Genomic DNA, 21,569 nt, shown 5'->3' with positions numbered 1-21,569 from the left:
TGATTCAGCAGCTTCCCCAGGTTCTTCTCCCCCATCACCCACATGGTATCACACACTACCCCTGCACTGGTTCCCAGGTCTAAGCTTTCCCATTGCTTAGCTAGTCCCCACCAAGGAGAAGCAGAGCTGAGCATTCTGCAATCTCCACCTGATGCTAAAAATCTTGGCTCCCTGTGCACCAGTGCCAAACAGAAATACGGAGACAGAGATTTGGAGGGAAAGAGAGATGGCTTTATTCCTTTGCCAGGCAGAGGGGAAAACACAGCAGGCTAGTGCCTCAAGAACTGTGCCCCCCTCCCTGGGGAACCGAGAGAGGTTATATAGCCCTGGTCTATGGTAGGTGATAAGGCTCAAAGTAATGAAGATCTTGCATTCTTCTTCCTGCGTTATTTCAAAACAGTTACAGGCAGCCCCGCTAATTGGGTCCGTTTGTCTCCAGGTTATTGGCCTGCGACCTTCTTTCTGAAATGCAAATGCTACAAGGGAGTGCAGGATGTAATTCACATAGTGTTAAGGAGTGATAGGTTAGCTTCCTGAAGTACAAATCTAGTTACAGACACTACAGATTAGTAACAGTTAAAGTAAAACTAGGTGTGATTAACTCTTTCAGGCCATTTTATGTTTCTTCTCTAGCCTGTTCACTGTTCCCTTGTTTTCTTTGTTTATCAGAAAAGTCTCATTTCTATTTTTGCTGCACACCTTTCAAATAAGTGATGACCTTCTCTTCCCATTTCTGCCCAGCTTAAGTTTCACATTATTCAGTCAAACCAAGGTGATGGCAAAGTCAATAATCACTTTGAAAAGAAGTTCCCACAGTGAGCAAAATAGAGATAATTGGGAATTCAAAAAAAAAAGGAAAATAAAAAGACCTTTGAAACATGGAAGGAAGAAGGTGTCAGGTCAGAGGAATGTGCAGAACTTAATTTCTGATCGTTTGACTGGAGCAGGTAATTATATTCTGAGTTATCTAAGGAAATCCCTCTGTGTTTAAAGTAGAAAAACACATTTTGTTTTCATTTGGGGCAGGAACTGAGATCAGACAAGGTGAGCTGCCAGTACAAAGCCCTGTGATTTAAAAGCTGCATCAAAGGAGCACAACCTTGTAAAGTTGGTAAAACAAAAATTGACAGAAAGTTTTGCTCTCAAGCTACCGCCATATGTTATTAAATTGAGGTACAAAAATACAACTTGACAACTCTAGATGTAGACTAAGTATTAACTGACAGTCTTGTCCTAAATGTGAAAGAAGTTTTTTCCTGTGATAAAGAGAGGATAGGAGGGAGACGCAAGAGGGAGGAGATATGGGGATATAGGTATACCTATAGCTGATTCACTTTGTTATAAAGCAGAAACTAACACACCATTGTAAAGCAATTGTACTCCAATAAAGTTGTTAAAATAAAAATAAAAATAAGGAGAGGATAAAGGTTTCCTAAGTAGCAAACTTCTTTTTAAGCTGGTTTTGCTGAATTAAACAAAGGAAGCAGATTCTTCAATGAAAATAAAGCCTCTAATTAACATGTAAGTGAATCGGATGCTGATGCATATAATCACTGCTTGGGGGAAATAAACCCCAAGACTCCACATTTTTTTTTCTGCCTTGGTGAGTTGTCTGTGCAGTAAATAATTAGTTTCTTGATTTAAAGAGGTTGACATTTGGATAGATTCTGCAAAGAGTATTTTCCCTCTCCTTTTTCTTTTACCCATTTAATTCTACCGTTCACTTGCACCAAGACAGCCTGGTCTGCCTCAGTAATTTTCTTCTAGTATATATAGAACAATATAGAATGATCTGTTCTAAATTTATGTCCTGTAAGTACAGAAAACCCTTCCGATTCATAGACTTATAATCTGCAGTTTTGAGTATGCAACGTGTTCTCCGTTAACCACCCTGAATGTAATTGATACCTGCTCCTTGCCTTCAGAGTCAATTATAAAAACAACTTTTAAAAAGAAAGAGAACAAATCTAATTTTTAACAATAGATTGTTAAACAGGTTCTTGTAAAGAATCCTTTTTCCCCATAAGGGAAATCCTTAGAATAAATTAAATGAAAAAAGAAAACCACAGGATTCAAATTGAAACCATAAATTCTGTGTTTCCAGGTAGATAGATGATAGATCAAGCCCTTAGTTGATGGATCAATAGACAGACATCAGTAAAACTAAAAATGTGTACCTAGACACATATCAATTCCTAAGAAAAAATGATAATGTAACAAAATATTTTCTCCACTTAGCTAATTATGGGTGATTCTTTTTCTTCTTCATATTTTCCACAAGCAACATGCCTTACTTTTATTATCAAAGAAAGGTACATTGTTTTTACAGAAAGAGAAAGATGAGCTCCTAGTAGGAATGCTCTGTCCCTATTGTAACCAGAAGATGTTAAAAGCCAATATTACGAAGCGAAATAAAATTAGAACTAAGTCATTTGGCCAGAAACTTAAACAGCAGAATTTATCAGGAGATCAAATCTTTATTAGTGATAAATCCTTACCAACACTTAGGTGGACTATTCCAGGCGTTTTTGCCCTGAGCAGCTTCCTACTCTGCCCCTCATTTATAGTGGGGATCATATGTACATTTATTCCTTCTTAGTAGAACTTCATCAGAATTTCTAGCTTCGAGTTTGAAATGTTTGGGGGATCCCAGGCTGAAGCAGGCCATGGAAATGAAATGAGCTACATAATTTGCAGGGCCGAGTGCAAAATGAAAATATAGAGCCCTGTGTTCAAAAGTTATTAAGCATTTCAAGGCAGCTACAGCAGAGCATTAGACCAAGCAGGGGGCACTTCCAAGCACGGGGTCCTGTGCAACCGTGCAAGTTGCCCATGCAATGAAGCCAGCCCCAAAGAGAGAACGCGCTCGGGAGGGAAGAAGGTCTCAGCTGGAATCTTGTTCTGACACCAGCTATACCTGTCAGAGCCTCATTTCCCCCTTCTGCAAAAATGGAGGTCCTCTAAAGGGGTCTTTAGAGGGTAAAAGATCCGGTGCGGTGCCTGGTGTCAAACAAAGCCAGAGGCTGAAGTGGTAAGGACAGATTTTACTCAGTAGTACACTATTGTAATAGGGACAAGAGCCCAGTGTGAGCCAAACTCTAGCTCAGTTTGTACCAAGGTGACTGGTCATTTTAAAGGGAGGATGAGGTGGTAGGGAGTGGGGGGCAAGCTGGGGCTTTGTAGAGTCAGGCAAGTGAAAATGTACAAAAAGGACAAAGGGAAGGGTTGGTCCACGTGACACCTTCTGGTTTGCTACCTGACGCTTATCGAAATTAGGCTCCTCCCCTCCTGCAGAGGCAAACAACCATCTAGAAAATTCCTGTTCATTTCCTTAATTTATCTTTTACTTTGGATAGCTCCCGTTATCAAAAATAAGGTATTTCATGACGAGCAACAGTGTGGCGCAGTGAAATAGGATTTAAAATTAAATCCTCGTTCCTCAAGAGCAAATAGTACAGAGGAAAGCACTACACAGTGTCTAATTTGGGGCATAAAGAAGAACTTCGAATCAATTGTTCCCTCACTTCACATTCTTGGTAAATAGGAGTGGGACTCTTTGAAAAAATGTCATAAAGCCTTTTTAATAGAACAAACTCGAACTTGAAATTTTCTTTAAACGTGGAAATTACCCAGCAAAAGGAGAAGAAATGGCTCCTAGGCAGCTTATAATACCAATTTTACTGTTGACTTATTTCTGAACATTCTTAACTGAGAAGAATTTGATGAACAAACACTTTAGTATCCTGAAGTAAACCATGACAGAAATTTATTTTCAGAGGTACATCTGCTGGTTAATGGGTGGTTCGGGCCACTGTTTTCTCCAAGAGTGTGTAAGTTTCACTAGAGGGAAATTGTTTAAATTACAGATTCCTGGCTTCACTCTGGATCTACTGAATCAGAGACTCTGGCATTGGGTCTCTGAAATCTTATTGTTAACAGGCTAGTGATTCTTATGCACATTGAAGTTGGACAGACACACTCAATTAACCTCACAGTCATGTGGAAATAGATGAGCATTTTGTAAGGTCTCCAATGTGTAAAGATCAGAAGCACAGCTTTCTTTTTACTTGTTTTCTCTCCCCTGGTCAGGAGATCTACCTCTGTTCCTATGACTCTACTGTATACGCAAGATATTTTTTTCACCTGAACCAAGTACTAAATCCTGGATCTGGAATAAAAATGAAAACTGAAAGTGGCCCCTTGGCTCACATCCATGGGAAGAATTCCAACACACCCCCTCCCACCAGCTCTCTCCTAGTTCCCTTCTCTCCACAAGCTGATGGAGGATGGTTGGTGAGCATATGCCTCGTGGGGCTCAGAGCTCAACCCCGCCCCATCCACCTTCCTTTGCCTTGAATTTACATGGGAAATTGATGCTTCTAATTGGCCCTTGTCCATATGTGGGGTCTTCCAGCAATAATGATGGTCTCTTAATCATCAAACCACACTCTCATCACCTAAGCTTTATGAACAGGAGAACATGTCTGTAAAACAGTCAAAGTTTAGGAATCTGATCTGTGGCCAGAAAGTAGAGAACTGCTAACTGCTCCACATGGGGACTAAATCACAGGGCATAAATCTGGACCTGGCAAACTGTGTTACCTAAGGATTCTCAGGTTTTAAGGAAACACAAATCTATTTCTGTGTTCATCCGTATCTTCACCTTCCTCGCTCAAACCCTCCATTTTTCCACCCAAGAAACATTATTGAGTAGTAGGTTTCAAGGTTAGGTGAAGTGACTTCAAAGTAAATGAGAAAGACTGTTGGTGTTTTGTAATATTGTGGCACTCATGCTACCATGTACGTTTATATAACCTCTTTGTGCACCAGTTTTTTCATCTGCAAAATGGAGATTTTGAGGATTTAATCAGATCCAGGGTCTGAAACATCTACTGCTTCACTCCGTATTTACACTTTCAGCTGCACTGGAGATTGTCAACCCTGGTTTCACTGGAGTTGTCATGGGGAGTTATGTCCCTCCCCGGAGATCCTGAGTGTCCTTTATGGCCACTTGTCTTAAACTGGGCCAGCTATTCAATGACTTCTTTTAAATATAAGTGGGTGGAACTTTGAAAATGTGTCCTGCAGAGTTTTATGAGTCACTTCAGCTGATCTAATGCTGGCCCTGCTTCCCTCAGTTTTCGATTGTAGGTGCTTTAATCTTCTAATATTTCAGTGTCAATTTATTAGTTACACGGAATAGCCTCTCTAGAAGCATATATGTGAGGATATTAGATTCCATTGTAACTCTGTCAAGTCTCTTAAGCCTTAAATAACTTACTTCCCTGAGGAAAGATGTGGTTTACCTTAAACTTTGAAAACTAAAAAGGCACCTAGGGAAGTATCTGGTTTTTTCAATGACTAGGAAAACTCCTAACATTGAAAACTTCGTGACATTTTTCACAGCAGTCAGACCATTGTCCTCAATGTCTAGTCCATATTCTATCATGAGTGTTGGCATCTGCCAGTTTACATGGCCTGTTTAAATTCCTATTAGGTGGACTTGTCACTTCTGTGGTTCAGAGCTCTTGAGTACCAAATGCTTACTTTTACAGAATGCCTAAATGCAGAAATGACCTAATAGATAGTTTAAATTTACATAGTGCTTTGGCACCTTTCAACTTCTAAATAGCTTACCTTTCCTAGCATCATCTTTAAGATTTAGGAAGTTAAACACCAATGGGAATGTTGATTTCAAACATGGCTCTTCTCTACTTAGAGTTGAATGCCTATAAAATTAATGTCATTTAAAAAAATCATTGGATATTTAACCTATTTATTTAATCCATTTCCTTAACACTTTTGCATTAACTAAATGCATTTAGAAGATAAAATAATCAAAGGACAAAATCTGATTCTTTAACCATGACCCTTTGGATAGCATAGCATGAAGGTGATCCATTCATAAATTAATTGAACCAGAATCTATTGGAGACCTATTCTGAGCAGAATCATTTCCTGCCCTTTTGGCCTCCTTCAGTCTGTAAAGGAAACAAACATCCAGCAAACAGGCACTTATTATAGAATAACAAATAGTGGTAAATACGATGAAGAAAGAAAGAAAACAGGGTGTGTGGGAGACAAAAAATGGGAGGACAGCTTAATGGAAGTGCAGAGGGCAAAGTATTTCTATCAAGGCAAAAGCATTAGTGATGATGCCTCCAGGTACAACATGCAAACCTTCATTTTCCAAAACTTAGCTCTTTCACATTAGGGTGTTTTGTTTTGTTTTTCTCTCCTTCATTGGGTTAATTCCTCATTTTAACTCAAGCCCATGCATGAAAATACAGTTTCAACACTTACAAGGTATGGATGAGGTAGATGAGGCTCTTATCAGACCTTTGTTAACTTTCAGTTCTAGAAAGTTTATGCCAGATCCAGTCAGATGTACCAACTGTAGTGCGCTCTCTCCATTACACATAATTTCTAAAAAATAAGATATATGGTGTCATGCTAACAAGACAAGAAAAACAGCATATGTGGCGGAAACTGAGCTGAGAACTAAAAAAGTGAAGCTCAGCTCAAGGCACGCTGGAGAGGAGAGAGCCATCAGAAAACAAGAGTCTCAGGAATGTACTAGCGTTGGGGGTGGTAATGGGGAAGGAACAGGAGGAGGAGGAAGGAGAAGAAAGAGATGACATAAGGTGAGATATTGAGAGTTAACTCTGGAAGGAACCCCAGAGCTCTAGTGGGTCTGATCTTGGGCGGTGTGGGCATGGGGTGCAGCAACTTGAAGCAGGATCTTATTTCCCTGACCAGGAATTGAACCCAAGCTGTGGCAGTGAGAGCACTGAATCCTAACCCCTAGACTATGAGGGCCAGCAGGCTTGAAACAGGACCTCGGTCCTTGTCCTCTTTGAAGAAAGAATTCAGCAAAGAGATGGAGGTAGTGAAACAGGGAAAGTGTTTATTAGAAGCAAAGTATGTGTGGAAGAACACACGGGCGGGCTTGGAGTGAGCTGCATGCTTTTGGAATGGCTTAAATTGCTTATATGGGGGCAGTTCTCCAGTGTTCCCTCTGGCCAATCATCTTGCTTGTTGCCCATATCTGGTCTGACTCAGAGCCCTCCCTGATGTGCATGCACACCTTTTAGCCACGATGGATTCCAGTACGAGGGTTTCTGGGAGGTTGGCAGGACGTATTATGGGCTGGCGACCCCTCCCTTCCCTGACCCCTGAGGATCTTTTCTGCGCGTGTGTGGTCTGGGAGGTCTCCTTGATCCCAAGAAAAATGTGGCCTCCTTATCTTTTACTCAAGCAGAGCTCTGCTCCTGCCATTGTCTTTCTCTTGAAGTACCAGCAGGAGACAAGTACCAGCTGCTCAGCCTGGGGCCCTGCTATCTCCTGTCTCAGGTCCAGATCTGACAATAAGCTCCATACTTAGATTACAGACAGTAGATTCTGATTTTTTTCTAATCTTTACATCCTTTTCTGGATAATCAGCATGTCTCTTGTAAAGCATTGCAAATTCAGGTTGCATTTAAATACAATGGAACAAGTTGTTTGTGATGATGAGAAGTAGTGCTTGGCTTATTGCTGTTGGAAAGAAATATCAACATTGAATCTGTTATTGTCTTACTTAATGCTGTTATTAGTACTTATGTTCTAGATCGTTGAATAGCATTCTGTGCTTGCCGTCATTTCCCAGACCAGTCATGCCAGACAAAACAAGCTGTCTCTGATTTTGTTCAATGAGATTGTTGTCACTCACCATTTACTGTCTATATTTTGGGAACAGTGTACCTGCGACTGAAATAATCAAAGGAATTGAGAGCCCAGTCCCATTTTTCCGATCTCATTGTAGCCATAAAAAAGTATGGGTGCATTCAAATGGAGTGGAGTTGCTAAAATTTTTTATAGTGATTTGAGATTCAGGTCATTTTCTGTTCCACTTGGTTGAATGGTTTTTAGTTTGTTATATGTGTTAAGAAAGGAAGGAAAAGGAAGTATTTTCATTTCTTTCCTAGTTATTTCTTTTCACACAGGAAAGAAAGGTTGACCCAGTCATAGCTCAGAAGTCTAGAATTAGCAATCATATTAAAACATTCGAAGATTTCTTGCTATTAGTTTCTTGCTATTAGGTTTTCAGAAAACTGTTTGTTGTATTTGATCAATTAGGAGTTTATGATATTGATTAAGCTTGGTGAACGTAGATTAGCTATGATTTGATACTTTAAATAAAATGTTAAAAACTAAAAACAAAAAGCTCCTTGGGCCCTAGGCAAGAAGACATTGGCATGATAATATAAGTGGCTGAACTATTTTGAAATCATACATTAACATCTTTTTTTTTTTTTGGCAATTGATTTGCCTTCCAAAATTAAGGCTAATGTTAAAATGAGTTTCTGGAGGTCATGCTGAAATTATAGAAAATTGACAACGGTGAGACTTTAGAATATATTTATTTCTGTGAAGCAGATTCTCCCTCCCTTCAGCCATTTTTATAAAAGTTTGAGAGAAGCTTGCTGAACCCCTTCAACCCCTGAGATACCATATAATTAAACAGTGTGTCTAACTAGAGTATTAGAAGTAGAAAGAACCTCGTAAATAATATGTCCATCCAATAATGTGATCCAAAAAAAAGTCGCTGATGCACAGAGAGGTGAATAAACTTATCCTAGTTTGGACAGTTAGTAGAACTAGATCTGGAATCCACATCTATTGGCCTCTAGCTCAAAGCTCTTTATTTGACATGAAGCATTCTCATATCTTCTGCATGCATATCTCTTTTTTTTAATTGAGGTACAGTTGATGTACAATATTATGTAAGTTTCAGGTGTACAACATAGTGATTCACAATTTTAAAAGGTTATACTTCATTTATAGTTACTATAAAATATTGGCTATATTCCCTGTGTTGTACAGTATATTCTTGTAGCTTACTTGTTTTACACATAGTAGTTTGTGCCTCTTAATCTCTTACCCCTTTCTTGCCCCTTCCCCCTTTCCCTCTCCCCACTAGTTCATTGTCTATATCTGTGAATCTCTTTCTTTTTTGTCATATTCACTAGTTCGTTGTAATTTTTAGATTCCACATATAAGTGTTATCATACAGTATTTGGCTTTCTCTTTCTGACTTACTTCATTAGCATAATGCCCTCCAAGTCCATTCATATTGTTGCAAATGGGGAGATTTCATTCCTTTTTATGGCTGCGTAGTATTCCATTGTGTGTGTGTGTATATGTGTGTGTGTGCATGTGTGTGTGTCTGTGTACACAAACACACCATAGCTTCTTTATCCATTCATCTGTTGATGGACACTTAGGTTGCTTCCATATCTTGGCTATTGTAAATAATGTTGCTGTGAACATTGGGGTGCATGTTACTTTTTAAATTAGCATTTTTGTTTTCAGATATATGGATAAGTGGAATTTCTGGGTCATATGGTAGTTCTATTTTTATTTTTTCTGAAAAACCTCCATACTGTTTTCCATAGTGGCTACATCACTTACATTCCCACCAACAGTGTACAAGGGTTCCCTTTTCTCTGCATCCTTGCCAACATTTGTTATTTTTGATCTTTTTGATGATAGCCATTCTGACAGGTGTGAGATGATATCTCATCATGGTTTTGATTTGCATTTCCCTGATGATCAGTGTGATGTTGAGCAGCTTTTCATGTACCTGTTGGCCATTTGAATATCTTCTTTGGAAAATTTTCTATTCAGGTCTTCTGCCCATATTTTAATTGGGTTGTTTTTGTTTTTTTACTGTTGAGTTGTTTGAGCTGTTTATATACGTTGGATATTAACCACTTATCGGTCATATCATTTACTAATATTTTCTCCCATTTAGTAGGTTGTCTTTTCACTTTATCAATGGTTTCCTTTGTTGTGCAAAAGCTTTTAAGTTTGATTAGGTCCCATTTGTTTACTTTTGCTTTTGCTTCCTTTGCATATCTCTTGATGAGTAAGTATTTCAAGTTTTATAAAGTATTGGTTGTGGGGAAAAGATGAATTTCATTTATTTTCTTCAAAATAATCTATTCCTATAAATAAGGATATCAGCTCATAAGTAAGTTAGAAAGAACTTATTTGTTCTTCAATGCCTTCACCATCACCTTATACCTTTTGGTTGAAAACATTGACTTTGTTTCATTCTTTTTGTTTCCATTTTATCTCCAGAAAGTCTTACTAGGTTAGTAGTTTGTGGTGTTTAAATTATCAGAGTTTAAGTTGTGAACTAAGAAAATCTTTGCTATAAATAATCTGACTTTCATTGACTCATCTGACTAAGGAGCTCCAAAACAGAAAGATTGTTAGTATCTAAACGTTGTTTCCTCCCAGTGTCAACAGAGTTGGTGTTTTTGGGTTTTTTTTCTATTTCTTATTGTGCAGCTGATGTTGAAAGAAAATCACTCATAGGAAGTTTCTAGAACTTCTGTCTACTTAGTTTGTTAAGTGTGTAAAGAACCGCTTTGCTTATTTAGTTTGTTTCCGGCTAACATTAAAATAAGGTCACTTTGAGTTAGGCATTAAAACACTTGTGTCAGAATTTTTTTTTTTTTTTTTTTTTTGGCCTCTAAAACTACTATAACCTAGCCATTTAATTTTAATGACAAAGTAATATTAGATTCTGGTGACAAGACCATACAACCAGCCTGAACAATTAGACAAGTTTACTTTTTTTAAATGTACCTGAGAATGTTGCTGTAACAATTAAAAGGAATATTCAATTCAAATTAATAGTAATAAAGTTTGGCGGTTTTCTCCCCCATCTCCTTTGTGGAAAAATACATACAGTTTCAGAAGGTAACAGGCAGTAGCATGAGACTAATCTTTCTATGTGCACACTTTAGTAGACTGGTCTCATTTCTGGTCAAGGAGCTTCTCTAATTGATAGTTGATATTTTGCAGATGGTTTTCAGCTCCCAAAAGGGGTCTTGCTTTGAATAGCAGAGCTGGAAGGCTGGACGAATCATACGTTTCCTTTACATTTGGTTCTTTCTCTTGAATATCTGAATAATCTTGATGAAGCTGTTTTAAATTAGACAAGAAATATGCTGCATTCCTAAGGGAAGCTTTTCTCTCCTTAAGGTCATCATACTTTATTTGTAGTTGTTTCAGCTCTGGTTCTAACCGAAGCAGTTCATCCTGGACTTCAATCAAACGTTGCCTTTTCTTTTCGATATCTGAGATCATCTTAGTGTTCTTCCTTTTCAGAGTTTTCAACATCTGGACTTCTTTAAGCATTTTGATGAGTTCTTTCAAATTAGAATGAAATTTGTTGATGGCTTCCTTACAAATTCTAGAGTCTGTTTTTTGCTTATACTCTAGGAGGATGTTCTCAAATGCAGACAAAACGACATCTAACTCCATGATGTCACTGGTTTTCTTTTCTTTTAAACACCAAATAGGTAAACAGTCGGAAGTATCTTGCTGTGTCTTTAACAGTCTGCTTACTGGTGATTGAGATCTTCTTTGTTAACTGTATTTTCATAGTTTTTAATCTACCTGATAGGCCACTTCTAGGACACATAAGGTTACTGAGTGTATTGATTCAGATAGCCAAGTCTGCGGCTTCACTTCTTGGTTTCTTCCTTTTGCCACGAAACATCTTCTTTTTCTGAGTTTTCTTTTTAAGCGTGACTGATTCAGCTGGTTTCTCTGAAGGTTCTGAAGATGCTGTAGCTGAAACAGCTTCACGTTGTGTACTTATGTTCTCTGCTGGTTTAACTTTTCTTCTTACATCACTTTCTTCAGTGCTTTCAGATTCATCACTAATGGGCTTGAGTTTTCTTCCTGGCTTTTTTGCACTAATTTTTACAGACTCATTTTCACTTGCTTCAACGTCAGAAGTGTCCGAACTTCTTTTTGCTTCTTTTCCTTGAGGAGTTGAGGGGAGAGATGACCCACAGTGCTTGGAGAATTCTTCCTCATCAGCATATATAGCAGTGCTGTGTAAAGGAGGGTTTTATTGCAATATTTGCTTTATGGCAGTGGTCTGGAACCGAACCTGCAATATCTCCAAGGTGTGCCAAAGGTTTCATAGGGTTCTTCATCTTTCTCATTTTCACCCAGCCTGCCGATGCTTGAGATCCCAGAATTATCAGGAAAATCAAATATATCAGTAGGCTTGTACTTTTGGCCAGCTTCATCTTTCGTGGACTGTGTTCTTCCTACAGTGTTCTTTGAATATCTCGGACCCGAGCCCCTCACTCGCCGCGGCGGGGCCATCTTAGCCCACCGCTCACTCAACACTTGTGTCAGAATTTTTATACAGGATAAATCCAAGGAGAAACACACCAAGACACATATTAATCAAACTATCAAAAATTAAATATAAAGAAAACATATTAAAAGCAGCAAGGGAAAAACAACAAATAACACACAAGGGCATCCCCATAAGGTTAACAGCTGATCTTTCAGCAGAAACTCTGCAAGCCAGAAGGGAGTGGCAGGATATACTTAAAGTGATGAAGGAGAAAAACCTACAACCAAGATTACTCTACCCAGCAAGGATCTCATTCAGATTTGATGGAGAAATTAAAACCTTTACAGACAAGCAAAAGCTGAGAGAGTTCAGCACCACCAAACCAGCTTTACAACAAATGCTAAAGGAACTTCTCTAGGTAAGAAACACAAGAGAAGGAAAACACCTACAATAACAAACCCAAAACGTTTAAGAAAATGGGAATAGGAACATACATATCGATAATTACCTTAAATGTAAATGGATTAAATGCTCCCACCAAAAGACACAGACTGGCTGAATGGATACAAAAACAAGACCCATATATATGCTGTCTACAAGAGACCCACTTCAGACCTAGAGACACATACAGACTGAAAGTGAGGGGATGGAAAAAGATATTCCATGCAAATGGAAATCAAAAGAAAGCTGGAGTAGCAATTCTCAGATCAGACAAAATAGATTTTAAAATAAAGACTATTACAAGAGACAAAGAAGGACACTATATAATGATCAAGGGATCGATCCAAGAGGAAGGTATAACAATTGTAAATATTTATGCACCCAACATAGGAGCACCTCAATACATAAGGCAAATACTAACAGCCATAAAAGGGGAAATCGACAGTAACACAATCATAGTAGGGGACTTTAACACCCCACTTTCACCAATGGACAGATCATCCAAAATGAAAATAAATAAGGAAACACAAGCTTTAAATGATACATTAAACAAGATGGACTTAATTGATATTTATAGGACATTCCACCCAAAAACAACAGAATACACATTTTTCTCAAGTGCTCATGGAACATTCTCCAGGATAGATCATATCTTGGGTCACAAATCAAGCCTTGGTAAATTTAAAAAAATTGAAATCGTATCAAGTATCTTTTCCGACCACAACGCTATGAGACTAGATATCAATTACAGGAAAAGATCTGTAAAAAATACAAACACGTGGAGGCTACACAATACACTACTTAATAACGAAGTGATCACTGAAGAAATCAAAGGGGAAATCAAAAAATACCTAGAAACAAATGACAATGGAGACACGACGATCCAAAACCTATGGGATGCAGCAAAAGCAGTTCTAAGAGGGAAGTTTATAGCAATACAAGCCTACATCAAGAAACAGGAAACATCTCGAATAAACAACCTAACCTTGCACCTTAAGCAATTAGAGAAAGAAGAACAAAAAAACCCCAAAGCTAGCAGAAGGAAAGAAATCATAAAGATCAGATCAGAAATAAATGAAAAAGAAATGAAGGAAACAATAGCAAAAATCAATGAAACTAAAAGCTGGTTCTTTGAGAAGATAAACAAAATTGATAAACCATTAGCCAGACTCATCAAGAGAAAAAGGGAGAAGACTCAAATTAACAGAATTAGAAATGAAAGAGGAGAAGTAACCACTGACACTGCAGAAATACAAAGGATCATGAGAGATTACTACAAGCAACTCTATGCCAATAAAATGGACAACCTGGAAGAAATGGACAGATTCTTAGAAATGCACAACCTGCCAAGACTGAACCAGGAAGAAATAGAAAATATGAACAGACCAATCACAAGCACTGAAATTGAAACTGTGATTAAAAATCTTCCAACACACAAAAGCCCAGGACCAGATGGCTTCACAGGCGAATTCTATCAAACATTTAGAGAAGAGCTAACACCTATCCTTCTCAAACTCTTCCAAAATATTGCAGAGGGAGGAACACTCCCCAACTCATTCTACGAGGCCACCATCACCCTGATACCAAAACCAGACAAAGATGTCACAAAGAAAGAAAACTACAGGCCAATATCACTGATGAACATAGATGCAAAAATCCTCAACAAAATACTAGCAAACAGAATCCAACAGCACATTAAAAGGATTATACACCATGATCAAGTGGGGTTTATTCCAGGAATGCAAGGATTCTTCAGTATACGCAAATCAATCAACGTGATACATCATATTAACAAATTGAAGGAGAAAAACCATATGATCATCTCAATAGATGCAGAGAAAGCTTTCGACAAAATTCAACACCCATTTATGATAAAAGTCCTGCAGAAAGTAGGCATAGAGGGAACTTTCCTCAACATAATAAAGGCCGTATATGACAAACCCACAGCCAACATTGTCCTCAATGGTGAAAAACTGAAACCATTTCCACTAAGATCAGGAACAAGACAAGGTTGCCCACTCTCACCACTATTATTCAACATAGTTTTGGAAGTGTTAGCCACAGCAATCAGAGAAGAAAAAGAAATAAAAGGAATCCAAATCGGAAAAGAAGAAGTAAAGCTGTCACTGTTTGCAGATGACATGATACTATACATAGAGAATCCAAAAGATGCTACCAGAAAACTGCTAGAGCTAATCAGTGAATTTGGTAAAGTAGCAGGATACAAAATTAATGCACAGAAATCTCTTGCATTCCTGTATACTAATGATGAAAAATCTGAAAGTGAAATTAAGAAAACACTCCCGTTTACCATTGCAACAAAAAGAATAAAATATCTAGGAATAAACCTACCTAGGGAGACAAAAGACCTGTATGCAGAAAATTATAGGACACTGATGAAATAAATTAAAGATGATACAAATAGATGGAGAGATATACCATGTTCTTGGATTGGAAGAATCAACATTGTGAAAATGACTCTGCTACCCAAAGCAATCTACAGATTCAGTGCAATCCCTATCAAACTACCACTGGCATTTTTCACCGAACTAGAACAAAACATTTCACAATTTGTATGGAAACACAAAAGACCCCGAATAGCCAAAGCAATCTTGAGAACAAAAAATGGAGCTGGAGGAATCAGGCTCCCTGACTTCAGACTATATTACAAAGCTACAGTAATTAAGACAGTTTGGTACTGGCACAAAAACAGAAATATAGATCAATGGAACAGGATAGAAAGCCCAGAGATAAGCCCACGCACATATGGTCACCTTATCTTTGATAAAGGAGGCAAGCATATACAGTGGAGAAAAGACAGCCTCTTCAATAAGTGGTGCTGGGAAAATTGGACAGTTACATGTAAAAGTATGAAATTAGAACACTCCCTGACACCATACACAAAAATAAACTCAAAATGGATTAAAGACCTAAGTGTAAGGCCAGACACTATCAAACTCTTAGAGGAAAACATAGGCAGAACACTCTATGACATAAATCACAGCAAGATCCTTTTTGACCCAGCTCCTAGAGAAATGGAAATAAAAACACAAACAAATGGGACCTAATGAAACTTAAAAGCTTTTGCACAGCAAAGGAAACCATAAACAAGACCAAAAGACAACCCTCAGAATGGGAGAAAATATTTGCAAATGAAGCAACTGACAAAGGATTAATCTCCAAAATTTACAAGTAGCTCATGCAGCTCAATAACAAAAAAACAAACAACCCAATCCAAAAATGGGCAGAAGACCTAAATAGACATTTCTCCAAAGAAGATATACAGATTGCCAATAGACACATGAAAGAATGCTCAACATCATTAATCATTAGAGAAATGCAAATCAAAACTACAATGAGGTATCATCTCACACCGGTCAGAATGGCCATCATCAAAAAATCTAGAAACAATAAATGCTGGAGAGGGTGTGGAGAAAAGGGAACACTCTTGCACTGTTGGTGGGAATGTAAATTGATACAGCCACTATGGAGAACAGTGTGGAGGTTCCTTAAAAAACTAAAAATAGAACTGCCATACGACCCAGCAATCCCACTACTGGGCATATACCCTGAGAAAACCATAATTCAAAAAGAGTCATGTACCAAAATATTCATTGCAGCTCTGTTTACGATAGCCAGGACATGGAAGCAACCTAGGTGTCCATCATCGGATGAATGGATAAAGAAGATGTGGCACATATATACAATGGAATATTACTCAACCATAAAAAGAAATGAAATGGAGGTGTTTGTAATGAGGTGGATGGAGTTAGAGTCTGTCATACAGAGTGAAGTAAGTCAGAAAGAGAAAAAGAAATACAGTATGCTAACACATATATATGGAATCTAAGGAAAAAAAAAAAAAAGGTCATGAAGAACCTAGTGGCAAGATGGGAATAAAGACACAGACCTACTAGAGAATGGACTTGAGGATATGGGGAGGGGGAGGGGTGAGATGTGACAGGGTGAGAGAGTGTCATGGACATATATACACTACCAAATGTAAAATAGATAGCTAGTGGGAAGCAGCCGCATAGCACAGGGAGATCAGCTCGGTGCTTTGTGACCACCTAGAGGGGTGGGATACGGAGGGTGGGAGGGAGGGAGATGCAAGAGGGAAGAGATATGGGAACATATGTATATGTATAACTGATTCACTTTGTTATAAAGCAGAAGCTAACACACCATTGTAAAGCAATTATACTTCAATAAAGATGTTTAAAAAAAAAAAAAAACACTTGTGTCAGAATTTTTAGATTTGCTTCTTTCTTTTTTTTCCCCCTTCATTATCCTCAGATAGCACTGCCTGAAGGTGACTTTCCTGTTTTGAAAGTGTGAAGTTGGAGCATTAAAATGAATTCATCTTCTTTCTGGAAGAACGTGCTATGTTAGTGACGACAGGACATTTTAATATCTTCGTTCTCTCCTTACCAAAGTGTGAACTCTTAATTCCATTTGCCTCTTAGATAAATAGCTGTGTCTTCTAGGGTTTGTGTAGATTTTTACCTTCGAATCTACTTTGCATCAGAAACTGGCATTTGCCAAACCCTGCTTTTATTTGTGTAATTTGGTTATGGGTTAAGAGCTGGGTTACTTAGACATCTATAAGTAACAGCATAAATATAAAAAATGGTGAATAGTAATGCGAGATTATGTCATCCAGTTTGCCCAGTCTTCCCTCTTTCTACAGTTCATAGTCTCCCTGTTCTCCATCCCATCTTAACCTCCGTGGTCCATTATCGTGCACCGTTTTTACAGAAGAGCAAACTGAGCTTCAGGGAAGTTAAGAAACCTCCCTGCCATCACACTGTTTGTCCTGGGGGAGCCAGATTTTGAATCCAAGCAGACTCACTCCAGAACCCAAGTTCTGACTCGAGCATTTCTAACTCTGACCGTATGCAACTTTCTTAAACTCCCCTGCCTTCGTCTCTTCGCATGTCAACTCACGATGTAATAATTATACTCGCCTCATGGGGTTGAGAGGGTTAACTGAGTTAATTAACACTGACATGTAACTCATAACAGTATAAATAACTATAAAGATAATAGTGATGAAAATGATGATGATGATGATGACGATGATGATGATGATGACGATGAAGATGAAGAACGTTGATTTCTAATAGGATTGATACACTGACTATTTAGGGCAGATCACATCTAAGAGAAGCCAATCTCAATCTATGAAAAAAAGTTTCACCTTCCCAATGGTGTCAGATTTCAACTAAAAATGCAGGAAGGGCTTCTTGCTTTGTGCCTCTAAACTATCTGGGCTCAAAAGAATTGTTCTAAAGAAAAAGTCTACAGAAAAACATAGATTTGGAGTCTTTGCTCCACGACGCTGAACGTCTACACAGAACCTATGTTACCTGTTTAATATTCATCACCCGTTGTACTGGGGCGTGTAACACAGCCAGGCACAGCAGATGCTCTCCGTTCTTAGAAGGCAGCTGGAGGAACTACGAGATAATTGAAATTGAGACACACATATGTGAGCACATTCTTTATCCTCTGTGTAAAGAAATACTTTTCAATGGCAGAGAAAGATATGACCTTAAGTCAGACGAAAACTCTTCTCTCGTACTACAGCTGTAGGGGCTGCAGTATACTTAGGGAACAATGGGAATTTTGAATTACAGAGTTGACATTCTCTCTGTAACATGAATGGATATTTGAACAGAGTTCAGAAATCATAATGACAGCCTGCAAGTAAGAAGGCTCTCATTGTCTCTTGCCCTTCTCCTTCAAGATGGCTCAGACAAGCAAGCCCATCTTTTGGACATATTACAATGTCACAGGAGAACTTTTTTGTAGTCGGGGATTTCAAAATAGTGTAATTGTTATACATTATGAAATAGGAATCACTATAATAATGGGACTATTATTAGAGGTAATTCTGCCTTAGAATGATAGCCACATCGTTTTCCTGAAAGAACGCAGGCGTGTATTTCTTGAGAGATATGGGAATGAACGTTGTGCCGGGTGGTCTGAGAGTTGATTAGCTGTATTTCACATCATTAAATTATAAAGCATTTTAAATAGCAAATGGACAACTGACCGGGAGAAATGTAAACAATTATAAGATTTATCAGTTTATCATTTTGATGTGTATATTATCTCCTTATGAGAAAGTGTTAATATTTAAATCATCCCAAGGAAAGATTCACATAGGGACCAAGGATTTCTCAATAATTTTGCTTTTTCAAGAAATATTTTAATCAGGTTTAGGAATATATATACAGATGTATATTCAAATATAAGATATGCATACATACGTGTATATATTATATTTACCCTTTAGGTTTTAGATAAGTATTTTCCCTTTTCTAAAAATCCTAATAAGTCAAATATTGATGTTCACAGTTACAGAATTATGTTATAATAGTAAAATTTTGAAATACCTAAAATAGACCAAAATTATCATGTAGTCCGTCTCCCACGTTAGCTTGGGTTATCTCTGATAAAAAATACATTCTTTACAAACTATCAGGGGTTCCTAAAGAAGTATATCTTGGTTAAATAGAGATGTGAATAAAGATTACGACCTTATAGTAACACCAGTATTTTATGTAGGGCTCGTTTCTGATGATTTTTGTGGTCACTAAAGTCTGAGAAACAGTACTTCAATCCTCAACTTTAAAAAAATTTTTAAATCACTTAATAAGTAGATTTCTGAGGGGGCATGTAGTAAAGTCTCCCAACATGATTTTTGATCCCTTATGCCTATTATTTTTGCTTCAGATATTTAAGAAGCTATGTTGTTCTATATGTTTATGATTATTTTATCTTCTTTGTGGATTAAACCTTGTTATCTATATGGAAATATCTCAGTCAGCAGGAAGGAAGGAAGGAAGGAAAGAAATCACATTTAATTCTCATATAAATCATATAGTGTAAATATTATTCATCCCAAAAGGACAATAAAACTCAGAAAGTCTTAAGTAACTTGCTTAAGGCCATGCAGCTAAAATGCTAAACTAAGCCTATCTGATTCCAGAATGCATGTTTTTTTGCCACTAAACAGCACTTCCTCCACATTCTGCTCTGCTGGTAACAAGACAGACAGCAAATGTGCAAGTCACTTAATTTCTCACGTCCCTCTTTCTCACCTGTACCTGTAGAAGTTGGTTTGGATGGTTTCTAAAGTCCTTCCCAGCTCTCAGGTTTTAGACATTTGACACGTTTTGTTGCTGTTTTACCAACACACAGCAGATGGCAGTACAGATCAAAGGCCAGCTCTTCCACTTCCCTCTAGTCAGGCTCTTTGATTCCCTAAATAATGATTCCTCTTCATTTCCATTATTAGTTATTACACAGTCACTACAAAATAAAAACATTCTTAGGCTACAATGTATATTGTAAAGTATATTTTATCATATATGTTTAAAAAATACATATTGCATTTGCATACATGCATACATGCATGTATACATATGCATCATGTTTATCAGTACCTGCAAATAACCTAAACATCTAAATCAGTCTACATTATTGTTGATATTTAAAATATCTGGAAATCAGAAGATTAAAGTTACAGCTTCAAAATGTAAACATATATAAAAATACATAACATCTCTCACTATGTATTATACATACAGTATAGATATACATACAAAAACATACATAACATTAATATACCTGATTTAAAATTTATACCAAAACACAAAGTGTATAATTCACTCATTCAGTTAATATATACTGAACACCTATTAAGTGAAACATAATTACAAGCCTAGAGATCTGGTAGTAAACAGACAACTAATCCTGCCCTCCTGGAGTCTATATTACATTGATTACATTTAATCATTTACAACAATTAAATGAAAAGAGTAAATACATACAGTATGTCAGATAGTGATAAATGCAAAATAGGAAAAATCAGAAGAGGAATATGTTTATGTGGGGATGGAGGGTGTGCTTATATCCTATTTATGTATATATTAGCATATGCATTATTTATATTATATATTAACATATCATAGCTTTATTATAAAAGCTGATTGGAAAGTGTAAGATATGACAGATACTATCCTGTAATCCAGAAAAGTGGGGATATATGTATACATATAACTGATTCACTTTGCTGTACAGTAGAAAATAGCACAACATTGTAAAGCAACTATACTCAAATTTTAAAAAAAGGATAGAAAGATACTATCCTTTTGGGACTTCCCTGGTGGTCTAGTGGTTAAGACTCCATGCTTGCAATGCAGGGGGCTCGGGTTCGATCCCTGATTGGGGAACTAAGATCCCTCATGCCGTGGCACAGCCAAAAAATTTTTAAAAATAAATAAAATAAAAGCTAAAGCGATGCTCATTCAAAAAAAAGATATTATCCTTTTAATCCAAATGAGAATCAGTTAGTGAGAAAACCAAGGTAGAACCTAAGGACTAGATTGTGGTATAGAAAATCTCTGTAGAATATCAGTCCTATAGAATATCAGATCAAGGGCACCAGGGCTTTGGAATGCTGATACTAGACCTTAAAAGACTGGATAGTTGTTAGATCCATAAGGGTGTTTCAGGTGGGTGAAATTAAATGAGAAATGGTTTGTATTTGAAATTAAATACAGAATCCTCTCTCGATAAATAAAGGCGACTTTCCTCTTATGCAGGATTGCCTTAGCCAAGTTTATGTGCATCCTGACAACACAAGGACTCAGATTGCAGTCCCAGATGACAGTGCTTTGGTTTCAATGATGAATTAACATCCCTTAACCTCTAAAGTTTGCTTATTAGTGCACCAGTTGTTAACTTCCTTTGTACTCTCCAAGTAAGACCAGTGCTAATACTGGAATTGACAAGCTCTGAGCACCAAGTGTGGTGGCCTTAAAAACACACCATTCACGTTGTTACTGAGTCCAAGCTTGTACTGGTCACCACATGACAGGTCAATAAATTGAGAGACAAGTTGTTGGGACAAGGAATAGCAACTTTATTTGGAAAGCCAATAGACCGAGAAGATGGTGGACTA

General features: G+C 37.5%; 2 protein-coding genes across 2 annotated transcripts in view; one reads left to right on the top strand and one right to left on the bottom strand.

The window, feature by feature from the left end:
- Positions 1 to 21,569, top strand: part of DLGAP1 (DLG associated protein 1) — an 871,245-nt gene that overhangs the window by 340,988 nt on the left and 508,688 nt on the right. The gene's annotated exons all lie outside the window — the stretch shown is intronic.
- Positions 10,590 to 12,178, bottom strand: LOC133075675 (centromere protein U-like). Its single transcript, XM_061170023.1, has 3 exons — positions 11,979 to 12,178; positions 11,519 to 11,913; positions 10,590 to 11,385 (listed from the first exon to the last, which is right to left on the bottom strand). Exons 1-3 carry the CDS (start codon positions 12,175 to 12,177, stop codon positions 10,810 to 10,812), a joined length of 1,170 nt encoding a protein of 389 aa, XP_061026006.1. The 5' UTR covers position 12,178; the 3' UTR covers positions 10,590 to 10,809.

The sequence above is a fragment of the Eubalaena glacialis genome, chromosome 15 (genome assembly GCF_028564815.1).
Source record: "Eubalaena glacialis isolate mEubGla1 chromosome 15, mEubGla1.1.hap2.+ XY, whole genome shotgun sequence".
In the NCBI taxonomy this organism is placed as follows: Eukaryota; Metazoa; Chordata; class Mammalia; order Artiodactyla; family Balaenidae; genus Eubalaena; species Eubalaena glacialis.
This window is presented reverse-complemented; position numbering and strand designations above follow the sequence as displayed.

Bases quoted from the DNA above. Each gene is read 5' to 3' on its own strand.
- LOC133075675 (XM_061170023.1), bottom strand. From the start codon at position 12,177: ATGGCCCCGCCGCGGCGAGTGAGGGGCTCGGGTCCGAGATATTCAAAG. The intron at 11,914-11,978 runs GCACACCTTGGA...TATTGCAATAAA, and splicing joins AGAACCCTATGAAACCTTTG to ACCCTCCTTTACACAGCACT. The intron at 11,386-11,518 runs GCAGACTTGGCT...AGACTGTTAAAG, and splicing joins AGAAACCAAGAAGTGAAGCC to ACACAGCAAGATACTTCCGA.